A 12,684-nucleotide genomic window follows, 5' to 3' on the forward strand; every position below is an offset into this window, starting at 1 on the left:
TTGCTCAATGACCTCCCAGACATCACATTGCATGACTGAAACTCATCCTAGCCTGCTGAAATGCATTTAATCTGGGGCTTGAATAAGTTAGACTACATTAACCTAACACTAACTACACTGGCTCCTCTTCCAGACCAACATCATTTTCATGAGCAGCTGATTCCCCACATAAGGTCACCAGGAATGAAACCTCTACATATCTGATCTAACCACTATCCACATCAGGTGGACAGTATCTCACATTAAGCAAGGACATAACCAGACAGGAGATTAAGAAAATGAAAATCAAGAAAGACCAGACCAGAAGACATTCCTTCTCCATTTGAAACATCCACACACCAAACCCCCTAACAGATTCTACCACCTGTAATTCAGAAAAAATCTAACGTACCTCTTCAAGGAGCAGTACAAATAATACAACAGAAATCTAAATTTACCCAGCTCACTGTAAATAATCTTGGATATTATACTCAGAATTTGCCCTTGTTCAATGTTCTACTGCTCCTGGGCAAAGTATACACTATACAGAGGTGTATAAACATGCAGTGGCACATCACTATGGATAAAGCATGCATGTTTAAAAGTGGGTATGACATCTCAGTAAACGGGTAGAAAATATCAACCTGAATCCCAATAACTATTCAATAGATCTGCAGCATTAAACTGCATAATACGAGGGTAGTCAACAGAACATAGGGAAAAATGTGGTGAAATGGGACAAAAATTTAAACGGTCCCTTAAAACTAATAATTTAGAGTTTGACATTTTGCAACAAAGGTTTTTTCTCACACCATAAGAAAGGCTGTTAGATAAGTTAACAGGCATTAATCATCTAGAGAAATGTCTACTGTTAGAAAGTGTTCAGCCAAGCTACAGCAGAGCTAGGTCCTAGAGCTAGATAGAGACACGTTTTCTTCACCTTGAATTGTTCTTCATGGAATGGAACTGGCCACTGTCGGACAACAGAAACAAGGCAACAGTTAACATTCTGTAAACCACAACCCAGGAGGACAATGCCACCCATATTCGGGGTACTGCTATCTCCAGAAATGGTCATTCCTTAGGTCAAACAGGTACATATTTTTCAATAATAACAAAATGTCCCAAACATTAGCATCAAGCAAGTAAATACAAACAAATGAATCTGCATTAGGTGAACGGGCGGCTGCTATGGGGTGATGATGATATTTGTTATACTCATTCTTCATCCCTTTCAACAATGGTATCACAATATCTTGCATCTAATGCTTCAGGAGACAATAGGGCATTTCACAGCAGCAGCAACTTGCCCTCCTAGCAGTTCATTAGGGGGTGGCTCTTGTTCTATGTTTATCAATTAATTTACAGAAGGAATACTTTACAATTAGATAAAGATTATTAATGATTTCAATCCAACAGAACTTTTAATTGGGGTGGACACTGCTCAGAATAATGCACAAGAGGGTCTGTTTAGCAATTGGTCATGCCGCACCTGTCTGCACCGAAAAGCATATTTTTCTGGATGTTCCCAGTGCAGACTAGGAGAGAGAGCCCAGTTAGGGGAAATGTGGTATCCTAGCACAGTCACAAAGTAATTGTGACAGTTTGTGCTTCCCTGCAGAGACGATATTAGTTAAAAACAGAGACATGGTTTGAAATCACGTCTCCATCTTTCACTGCCTGAGGAACAGGGCTCATTTTCAAGACAAGAAGGCATAATCCCGCAGGCTGGTGTGATGCGTCACTTCACCCACCAGCGGGGTGATACCATAGAAGTTCCCGTGTTCCCTTACTAAGCAGCACCTTTAGGCACGCATGACCTGTATGTCAGCTCCTGTTTGGTGCACAATCAGTGCACAGCCTGAAAACCAGTCAACACCTCCAACTCAATCTGTAATGTGATTAAACGCAGCTTCAACAGTATTCCCTCCTTTGCCTGACATCACACTTCCATACAATAGAAGGGAATATTCCCTGCCCCCCAGCTGGAATTGCATGATCACAAAATATGCAACCAAGCACCCCGTATTATAGACGGGGTAACACATGCGTGTGCCCCAAGGTGCACATGCCTGCTATGCCCCAGGGCCTATGAAGCAATGCCCCGGGTCAGTAGAGTACCAAATAGACACCCTTCAGGGCCATCACATGGAAACTCCCTGTTGTCTTCTAGGTGGACACCTAACCCAACACCAAAAAAAAGCAATGCTTTTAAGTTTACACTAGCCAAACCGTACCAAGCAAATAAATAGTTTTCTCTAGTTTTTCAAAATAATCAGACAACTGTTCAAATGAATAAATCAAGAAGACAAACATTCTTACCTGCCCCGGTTTTCCTTCCCCTTTACTTTGTTTTCTTGACTTTTTCCTGCCAGCGAATCCCACTCAACAATGGAATCTTCTACTTTCAAGTTTAGATGTGATGACGTACCATCAAAGGTGAAATTCAAAGCTACAAGAGAAAACATTTAAAATAAAACTTGTGTTGTGATTCAGTTATCAGTAAAATCTCGACCTCTTGTACCTGGATAGACAATGGGCTCAATACTTTTATTTTCTCCATTAAATCAGCTTTATAAACCTTCATGGAACATTTCAATACCTGACATCTTGTACCATCTCTAGGCTAATTATATTATGCTTTATTTAAATAACCCCCTCACTGAGGATATCACTCTCTAAATTAACCTGTTTACTGCGGCGGTGCGGCAGGTTTAATGAGTGGGCGGGGCCATGTCGGCCAGTGGACGTGCGCACCACTACGAAGGTTGTGTGCGCGACGGCCGTTGGCCAAGAGAAGCACGCAAGGGGTTAATACTACTTAAAAACTTCAAATTTGGATGACCCAACAGTTACAAATTAAACATTCTAAAATTGAATATTCACTGATTCCAAATCCACACAGCAAAATACCTGTCAAATTCTGGTTTGTATCTATTAATATTCTTGACGGCAATTCCTTAATTATAGAGTGTGCCAAATTGTAATTTTTTTTATTATTGACAACAGGCTCTGTGAGTTGGTTAGACCTTGGCGGATGAGACACACCCGGCAATAACGGTGGATACCATGAATTCACTTTTTTTGCATGTATACCTAGCTATACACTATGAATAGGGCAGATAGGAATTCCACCTATTTTTGGTGGCTGTACTGTATCGGCCAAAGTATTTTTAAAAATGCTAAAATCTTCAAGCATAAATTGATAATCTAGCAAAAAAAAGGCCAATACCAGTGGAGACTTCTAATAGGGATTAAATATTTCATATCAAAAAAGGATTTTTAAAACCCTAGTCCTCGCTGATGGAACTCTGAAGGCTAGACTGTGGTAACTATTCTAATAGGCATACCCAAATGTTAAAGTACACCGCTAAAAGTAGCCCGTGCAAGAATGACATTTTTTTTACACCCCAACACCAAAGGACACATTTTTGGGAATCTAGGACAAGAAGTCTCCATGTTTATTTTGTACCCTGGACAAGTAAGCCCAATCCCCAACAGCACAAGGCTGTCAGTTAATAGTGGCACAATATGAAAATGGGAAAGAAGATTGACTGTGGCAAATGCATATGCAACTGTATGCATAAAATGTTCAAAACTCTATGTATGGTTCATTAGTACTAGCCTGTATTATCAGGGTTAAGGAAATCAGCTAAGCTGGCATTACTCCCCGTGGTTCCAATAAAACAAAAGTGTAGATGTTTGAAAAATATAACAATTTGCGGACTACATTAATATAGACAAATACATGCAGAAAAATGGAGACTAGAACGGTAATTTTATGTTGAAAGCTAACAACGACCCCCTTAAAATATGCAAAATGAAAAAAACTGAAGATTGCAAACAGTTTTGTAAACCTTTCATGCACCTTGTTTGCTTTCAATATAAAATGTACCCAAAAATATAACCAACTTGAAAAAACAAGGAGGAATTTAAAGACAGGGTTGATGAACTACTGTGAAATTTTTAAGGACAATTAAAATACCTTTCTAAGGAATCATTTAATAAAACAGGGTTGGTGCATGCCAATAGTAAAAAAAACAAATAAAGGAAAATCAAGATAAAACATCTAAAAACATACATTTGGGAACCCATTGCTATTGAAGGTATCAAAAGTGCACCTGCATTATGACTTTGTATAGGTGCAGAATTATAACTTTCAGGAATTCACAGGCGTCTACTGTAGGGGGCCTGGAAATCATTGACAGTTACAAGTTTCCAGGCGTATGTCTAATAAAAAGGAGTAAATTCCATTTTTGCAGGCTCAAAAATACATAAACATATGTGTATATGTAAAAACTGCAGCGGAAAAGTCACATTCACGTGTTAAAAAGATATTTATTTATTTCTCCAGGGATACAACATTCCAACACAAAAATTATTTTCTCTATACCCCTCGCCTTTTTGACACTGGGAAAAGTTTAACTTCTGCCATGGGTACATTTCCAATCTTTTGCAGGGTAGAAGAGGCGTTGGTGAATACCCTTAATTGTGTAAGTCTGTGTGAGTGCATTTGTGGCCTGATTTCAGTCCCATGTTAGTAGATTTGCTGGCCCAACAAAACCAGAAGCATCTTCAAACTGGCATTTCTAACACACAGGCATTCATTCACTCAAGCTCACCAGGTTATATGACAAACTGATGCAATCTGAAAGTATATGTTCCCTATGCAATGCACAGTCTCCTGTTCCTGGGACACCATTTTAGAAACGCACTTTAGTTCAGTAGGTCTTGTAAGGTTATTTAAGGTTCGGAACTTGTTCCCAATCTCCCCGAATACTATCTTATCCTATGCCACCTACAAAAAATAACTGACTGTTCAACGGATACAGCACCATCTTCAGTGATGACAAACTACAGTATATCAGAATTTACTCATTCCCTGGACAATAGGTGACACTGGTCGACATTTCATCAAAGGTCTATGCCTGCACGTCTCAAAACGTTTTAAAGGCATTTCGGCATAGATTGGAAATTATTCCTATAACGACTACATAATCTACCCTTGTGCAATATTTTAACATCCTCATATTGTTATATTTGTGCGTGTTACTCAGGGTGATTTCTGTTCTTCCAGCCTGTGAATATATTCTCTTTTGATCTAGTTGTAATTTCCGATTTGGCGCATTTACGTATAGAATCTAGAGCTTTGCGTGGTATGTGGTTTCGCAACCACTAAAGAGTGAACACCGCTACCCCCGCCCCCCCAAGAAATTGCTCCGACATTAAATTGATTGATGTACTTGTATCAGTTTTAATACATTGTATTACACAAGATGTATCACTCCAAAGACCAGTTGGAGGGGTTCACTCGACACAAAACTGTTACGCTATTTCTAGCCTTAGTGTTAAAAAAATGGCTCCAGTCATGTTTTCTTGATTACGATGACCATGACAAGAGGATTTACCATCTATGACATTTGGAGCCTCTTTTTTACATCTTGGTTCTCGAGACGAAAAAGTAAAGATCAGCTTGTCTGACGAAAAAGTTAACACTTGTGCTATAATCCGAAAGTCCCCTTTGTCGTTTCTCACGATCACAGAAGGCACCCAAGTTTGTTTAGCGCAGTCGCGTGTTTCTCATTTTGAACCCAGTTTGTAAAACTCTCTAAAATGTGTGGTTTATCTTTTCTTGGGGTGCTCAATTGCTTATAGTTTACTGAGAGACCCCCTGGCTGACCAGATCTGTGAATCACAGATGTTCAGGGTACAAGACCTAAAATAAGAAGTGGGGGACTAACCAAGTTAGCCAGAATGCAAGTGGCATCATGGTGCGTGACATCACGGCGCGTGACATTGCGGCATGTGGCATCGTTGCACGTGACCTCACAGGAAGGAGCATCATAATTAGTGACATCAGATCTTAAGCCCTCACATATATGTTTAACATGTCTATCATGAGTACGCTGGAGCATATTTCGAGTATATAGGGAAACCCCCGGAATTTAGGCAGATGATTCACACTATTGTAAGCTACACATAAAACAGTGTTGCCTTTTGTTAGCATAAACTTCCTCTACCCATAGTGATTTAAAAGAAAATATAGTGGTACTTAAATTATTTCAATGCCTCCTTCAGGGGTAGTAAGAACTATATAAATTACATTAATTCTGTGTAAATACAGGGAAAGACCAACACATCTGACATTCTTACAGTGAACGCATATCTTGTAAACGGACTGAACAGCTGCCTCTCTTAAGTATGTGTGAAGTGCTAACAAGGTGTGAGCCTTTGTTTCCCCTCTGCTGCATTTGCATCAGGTGTGCGGCTCCAGACTGCTCACAGCCAGGAGACTCGAACAAAAGGAGGCGCCATGACCCTCAGATTTGGCCTTCGTTATGGGCCCAGCAGGAGTCTGAATTAAGAAATCCCCATCCCCGCCTGCACGTTGTTGTGGATTGAAAGCAGACAACAACGTGCAGGTGCAGCTGAGTGTGTCCCAGTGTTTGCAAATTACACTGGGACACCTATTGTCCAGCATATTTTTCAGTGGGGCCAAACTTCTTGGCAGGGTGGACGGTGTCCACCCTGTGAAAACAGTGGGTGGATGCCGTCCACCCGCGTGCGTCCACCCACGTGTACACCAGACTCGTGCCCTGTAGATGTTAATTTTCCTCTTGTTAATAAACGCTGTCAGATTTCAACCAGCGCTTGCACAGATCTGCAACAGTTTTGGTGCACCAATGCATGTAAGTGTCTTCACTTGATCAGAGGCCATATTATACTATAGCAGGCTCAGCAAGAGTGCAGAGAAGGGAATGGATATTCTATAATCCTTAAAAGAAGTCATAGTGGATGAGTATGTGAATGAAAGAGGTGCTAATCTAGCCACAACACTGGAACCTCTGCGAGCTTCAATGGCTTGTGACCAGGAGTCTCCCAATAAAAGAGGGTCAGCTGACAAGTTTGACAGGCGTTTTACTCCCTGCCATGAGAACAGATGAGCAGTGCGGTTAGACCCACCCTTACCATTCTTACCAATCTACCCTAAACCCCTTCACGGGATGAGCTGCAGGGCAAGACTGGCAGACTCCTAAAGACCTAGTCATGAGTGTGGGTACAGTAAGGAAACAGGGGCATAAACAAAGAAATTATTGAAAGCCCTGGCGAAACAGACTCCCACCCATATGATGTGCCAGCAGTAAGGGAAAAGCACTTGCAAGTACATAGAGATTTGGATAAAGTTCACTAGTGAACATGGGGAAAAGTTGTTTTCTGGAGAAAGTACCTTTGACATTGAGCAAAAGAAAGACTAAAGGAAAAGATTAATTGAGCCTAAAACCAAAGCGGACCCTGATCAACGGAAACATTTTTAAAATTGTTATGATGAAGTCAACAAAAGCAAGTAAGAATCTCAGATTTTAGGAGTGACACCCATGAGAAGCAATTATTGCAGTTTATCGTGCCAAGGAATAGTGTTATAAAATGCCAATTGGCAGCTATGCGCCCCTACAATGACATTGCTCTTATTACTGCCTAGAAAGATGCTTTATTATTAAATGCTGTTGCTGCAGTGTGCCCTGTTAAAACGGATTTCACTAAAATTAAATCCGGTTGATTACCTTGCCTGTCTGAAAGCTGAATTTGTTGGTTATCCTCAAATTGATAATGCTACTGAAAATGCCAGAGAGGCTGTAAAGGTAGCATCCGTGGAAAGTCTGCTGCCAAAGGTAATGGAACCACTACGCCCAGCTTGAACTACATCGCAAACAGTCTTTCTGAATTGGTTTCTGCTGCTAACAATTGTGTCGCTGCAGAAGAGTAGGAAAGAATCTCGTGGATCAACTAATTTCTTTGCAAATGCAGTCTTTGCAGTCTTGCTACTCTATTCAGTGCTTATGACTATTAATAAGTATCCCCTGGAAGATAAGGATTATTTACTTACCTGTAATCCTAGTTCTCTTCCAGGGGTATACTCATTAAAGTCATAAGCACTGAATTATCTCCGCCCATGAGCGGGGACCCGGAACACAAACAATATACATATATATGTGTAAATATAACCAAAAGTACATAGTACTAAGTAATTATACACATATACATGTATAATAACCATAATATGCAGCCTATCATTAACACATAGGCTAATCAAACCAAACCTTACACGTTCTGAAGCATGAAAATATGCTGTATATAAATGCAATAAACAGGCATGAGCCTAAAATGCATTTCATAGCCATGAAAAACCTTTTATTTTCATCAAAGAACCTGTTGTTAACAGTTATTAGCCTAAAAAGGCTGCATATGAAAAAATGTCTGTGTACAGAAAATCAGACTGGCACCCTGCCTTTAAGGCCCCAGAGAATCTGCACACTTTGCCTTTAAGGCCTCCAGGAGAACTCTGTTCCCATCATGCCCCACGAGTGACAGTTAGGTCAGTTCTTTTGTACGGTACAGTAAACTTTAGCAGGAATCTGCACTTAAAACTATATTGAAAACGTTAAACCTCAATGTTACTGCTCGCCCGGGGAGGCGGGAGGGTGCTTATGACTTTAATGAGTATACCCCTGGAAGAGAACTAGGATTACAGGTAAGTAACTAATCCTTATCTTCCAGGGGATACTTATTAATAGTCATAAGCACTGAATAGAGTAGCAAGCTCATACCCACTAGAAACGGGCGAACCGATAAAAGCATAGCCATACTTTAAAATCACAGTGTTTAACTAGAATTAGCAAACAAATTTCTGAGTGATGCTTGTCCCACTTGTGCATCAGTCTGCGCATCAGAATCCAAACACTAATGGCGTGTAAACGTATGCACTGAACGCCAAGTAGCTGCTTTACATATCTCTGACATAGCCACATTCCTAAGGAGAGCTGTGGTAGAAGCCTTTCCCCTCGTAGAATGAGCCCTAGGTCTACCTGATAAAGACTTGTGGGCTAGCTGATAAGCCAGTAAAATACATGACACTATCCACCTAGAAATGAATCTCTTGGATGCTGCCAAACCAGTATTTGTAGGACCATAGTTCACAAACAGACGGTCCGTCTGTCTCAAAGACTTTGTTTTATCTAAGTAAAATTTCAAAACCCTTTTTAGATCTAATGAATGTAAAGTCCGTTCTGCCGGACTTGAAGGGTTCGGAAAGAAAGTAGGCAATGTTATGGATTGGTTAATATGAAAATCCGACACCACCTTAGGTAGGAAAGCAGGATGAGTCCTGAGCACCACTCTGTTTCCATGAAAAACTGTGTACGGTTCATTGCAACACAAAGCCTGGATTTCGCTCACCCTACGAGCAGAAGTGATGGCCACCAGGAACGCTATTTTCCAAGACAGGTGTTGCAAAGACGCTTTATGTATAGGCTCAAATGGGGGACCCATTAACTTAGTCAATAGCACATTAAGCTCCCAAGGTGGAGAAGGAGACCTGACTGGAGGATACACCTTTCTTAACCCTTCCAGAAAATCCTTCACCACAGGCATTCGAAAGAAAGATATCTGTGTTGGGGATTTTCTATAAGCAGTTATTGCAGCAAGATGGACTTTGATGGAATTAAACGGCAAACCAGATTCAGCAAGGTAAAGAAGATAAGGCAAGATCACCTTTTCTTGACAATGAATAGGGTCAAGACCCTTACTCTGACACCAAAGGTAAAAGCATTTCCACTTAAATCCGTAGGATTGTCTCGTAGAAGGCCGCTTTGCCTCCTTAAGGATGTTCATACACTCCGGATTCAGCTGTAAGTGCCCGTACTGGATGACTTCAGGAGCCATGCTGCCAAGCGCAGGGAGGGCAGATTGGGATGAAACACTTGCCCCTTCTGCTTGGACAGAAGATCCGGGCGACCCGGCAATCTCCTGTGCGGTGTTATTGACAACTGGAGGAGATCTGGGAACCACCACTGGCGTGGCCATTCTGGGCAAATCAGTATCATTCTGGAGTGAGTCTTGTACAGCCGATTGATCACTGCTGGTATCAACGGTGTCAGTGGAAAGGCGTACAGCAAATTTTGACACCAATCTATCAAAAGGGCATTCCCTTGAGACCCTTTCTGGTAGATATGAAAGAAAAAGCCCTATTCAGCCTGCATGGTTTGGATCTCAAACTCTGTAACCAATTGGGCCACACCTCATATTGGCTCACCAAGAAAAGGTTAAATTTAACCAGTGCTGTGTTACAGGTCCGGACATGCCTTAATATATAACAATATAGATGTGTACAGGATCACCCACAGAAAGAAAAAATGTGAGAAAGCCAAACCTCACATTTTTATATCTGTTGGTTGTTGGGTGTAGGTATACGCTATTCTTTTGAGCACTTTTCTCTGTCCTACCAGGCAGTGTATTTGTACACTTCTTGTCTGTTTCTTTCTCTATTCTGTCCTGTGCATATTCTTTCTGCACTTGTTTCATCCTCCCAGCAAGGAAAGTAACCGATGATGAGAAGTGGGTATACCAGTGATTTTACAAACCGGGAACCCCCTCGGGTGTTACGTTCGTGAGGCACTTTCCTTGCTTTCTCACATTTTTTCTTCATGCAGGCTGAATAGGGCTTTTTGTTTCATATTCGTTGAGTGGGGGGCTGCCCTATTTAGCCTTTTTTCCCCCTTACATCCCTCTTTGATTGATTTACCCTTTCTGGTAGAACCTGGACGCGAAGACGGGGCGTTTTGCGTTTGCCGCGTCTGCGAACAGATCTATGTCTGGTGTTCCCCAATCCTGGAAAATGCTGTGCGCGACGTCTTCGTTGAGAACCCAGTCGTGCGCTTCGACGAAGTCTCTGCTGAGGTCGTCCGCCTGTGAGTTGAGACTCCCCGGTAGGTGAATTGCTGTTATGGACAGGTCTCGTGCAAGTAACCAATGCCAGATGGTCTGGGCTTCTATGGAAAGAGTCCTGGATCTGGTACCCCCCTGCTTGTTTAAGTAATACATTGTAGTTGTATTGTCTGTTTGCACCAGGAGGGACCGAGTCTGTAGAGATGGAGCCAGGGACTTGAGAGCAAGATGGACCGCTCTGAGTTCGAGTAGATTGATGCGATATCCTTTCTCGAAGTCTGACCATAGCCCTTGTACCTGCAGAGGGCCCATATGCGCCCCCCAGCCTTGGAGAGAAGCATCTGTTATCAGAGTCTGCGTTGGTGTGTCCTGATGAAAAGGGACTCCCTTCATCATGTGCACCTTCTTCATCCACCACCGGATGCAATCTCTTGCAGACTGTTTGAGATGAATCCGGTCCTCCCAGCATCCCGTCCTCTGTTTCCACTGATCTTCCAGACACTGTTGCAGAGGACGCATCTGCAAACGTGTGTTTGGCACGATGAAAATGCATGACGCCATGGACCCCAGGAGAGAGGACACTTGCCGAACTGTCGGACGTGCAGTTTGAAGGAGAAGTAAACACTTCGCCATGATGGATGACCACCTCTCCTCCGAAGGACACACGTTTTCTACTTCTGTGTCCAACTGAGCACCCAGGTAGTGGATCTTCTGGGTGGGGTTCATTATGGACTTCTTGTAGTTGACTTGCAGACCCAACTTGTACATGAGTTGAAGACATATCGACAGATGTTCTTCTAGAAGCGATGGGGATGAACTCTTCAGAAGCCAGTCGTCTAAGTACGGATATATGAAAATCCGCCTCTTTCGAAGACAAGCCGCCACTACCGTCATACATTTTGAAAATGTTCTGGGAGCTGATCTCAGGCCAAAAGGAAGCACTGCGTACTGATAATGACGAGCCGCTACTTGAAACCAGAGAAATTTGCGATGTTTTCTGGATAACGGAATATGAAAATAAGCGTCCTTTAGATTGATGGAGCACATCCAATCCCCCTGATGTAATTGAGGGAAGATCTGGTGAAGAGCCAGCATTCGAAACCTTTCCTTCCGAATGAATTTGTTCAGTCGCCTCAAATCCAGAATGGGTCTGAACTCTGTAATTGGACCTTTTTTCTGTACGAGAAAGAATCGAGAGTACAGGCCTTGACCTCTCTGCTGGAAAGGAACTGGTTCTATGGCCTTCTTCTTCAAAAGGACGTTCGCCTCCTGTTGCAAGCGCTTTATATTCCACTGTACCATCTTTAGAGGACGCATGACAGGGGGTGGCTTCTTGAATCTCAAAAGATACCCGTTCTGAATGACACCCAGCACCCATCTGTCCTTTGTGATCTGTTTCCACTCGTCCAGATAACGCACAATACTTCCTCCAACTGGAGTGGGACATGGTTGTAGAGGAAGAATCCGTTCATTGTTTCTGAGGCTGCTTGGCAGCAGATGATTGCTGCCTATTTCCATTGCCTCTGCCTCGTCCAGGCCGCAGCTGCTGGAATTGCGACCTTTGTTAATTCTGGCCTTGATTTTGCGAAGACCAATTCGTCTGTTGGCTCCTTTGCTGAAAAGATCTCTTGTCATAGGGACGAAAAGTACCCCGACGTTTAAATTCTTTTTTCTTCTCAAGGCCTACGGCCTTAAGAGTGTCCAACTCCACCTTCATTTTAGACATCTCGTCGTCTGCGTGAGATCCAAAAAGAGTCGAACCATTAAACGGTTAATTTACCATTTTCCTCTGTGCCTCCGGCTTTAGCCCCATAAGGCGGAGCCAAGCTGTACGTCTTGCGCAAACACCGTGTGCATAACCATGAGCAGACAAGGCCGCCGCATCAGCAGCCGCGCTAATGCTCTGCTTAGCCACCAATCCTCCTTCCTCCACTATTTCCAGGAAGTCTTTCTGATCCTCCTTAGGGAGTTTATCTGCAAAAC

At 42.4% G+C, this 12,684-nt stretch overlaps 1 protein-coding gene across 5 annotated transcripts in view; it reads right to left on the bottom strand.

Annotated features, from left to right (window-relative positions):
* FSD1L (fibronectin type III and SPRY domain containing 1 like) overlaps positions 1–12,684 on the bottom strand; it is a 359,379-nt gene that overhangs the window by 72,351 nt on the left and 274,344 nt on the right. For 3 of the 5 annotated variants that reach the window (XM_086962086.1, XM_086962085.1, XM_086962084.1), the window contains exon 9: positions 2,302–2,431. In XM_086962086.1, the coding sequence (XP_086818212.1) occupies positions 2,302–2,431 (130 nt within the window). Of the gene's footprint in view, positions 1–919; positions 953–2,301; positions 2,432–12,684 lie in introns of all 5 variants that reach the window. The other 2 variants (XM_086962083.1, XM_086962082.1) reach the window with 1 other exon arrangement.

Source organism: Lissotriton vulgaris, chromosome 3_1 (genome assembly GCF_964263255.1).
Source record: "Lissotriton vulgaris chromosome 3_1, aLisVul1.2, whole genome shotgun sequence".
NCBI classification, from domain to species: domain Eukaryota; kingdom Metazoa; phylum Chordata; class Amphibia; order Caudata; family Salamandridae; genus Lissotriton; species Lissotriton vulgaris.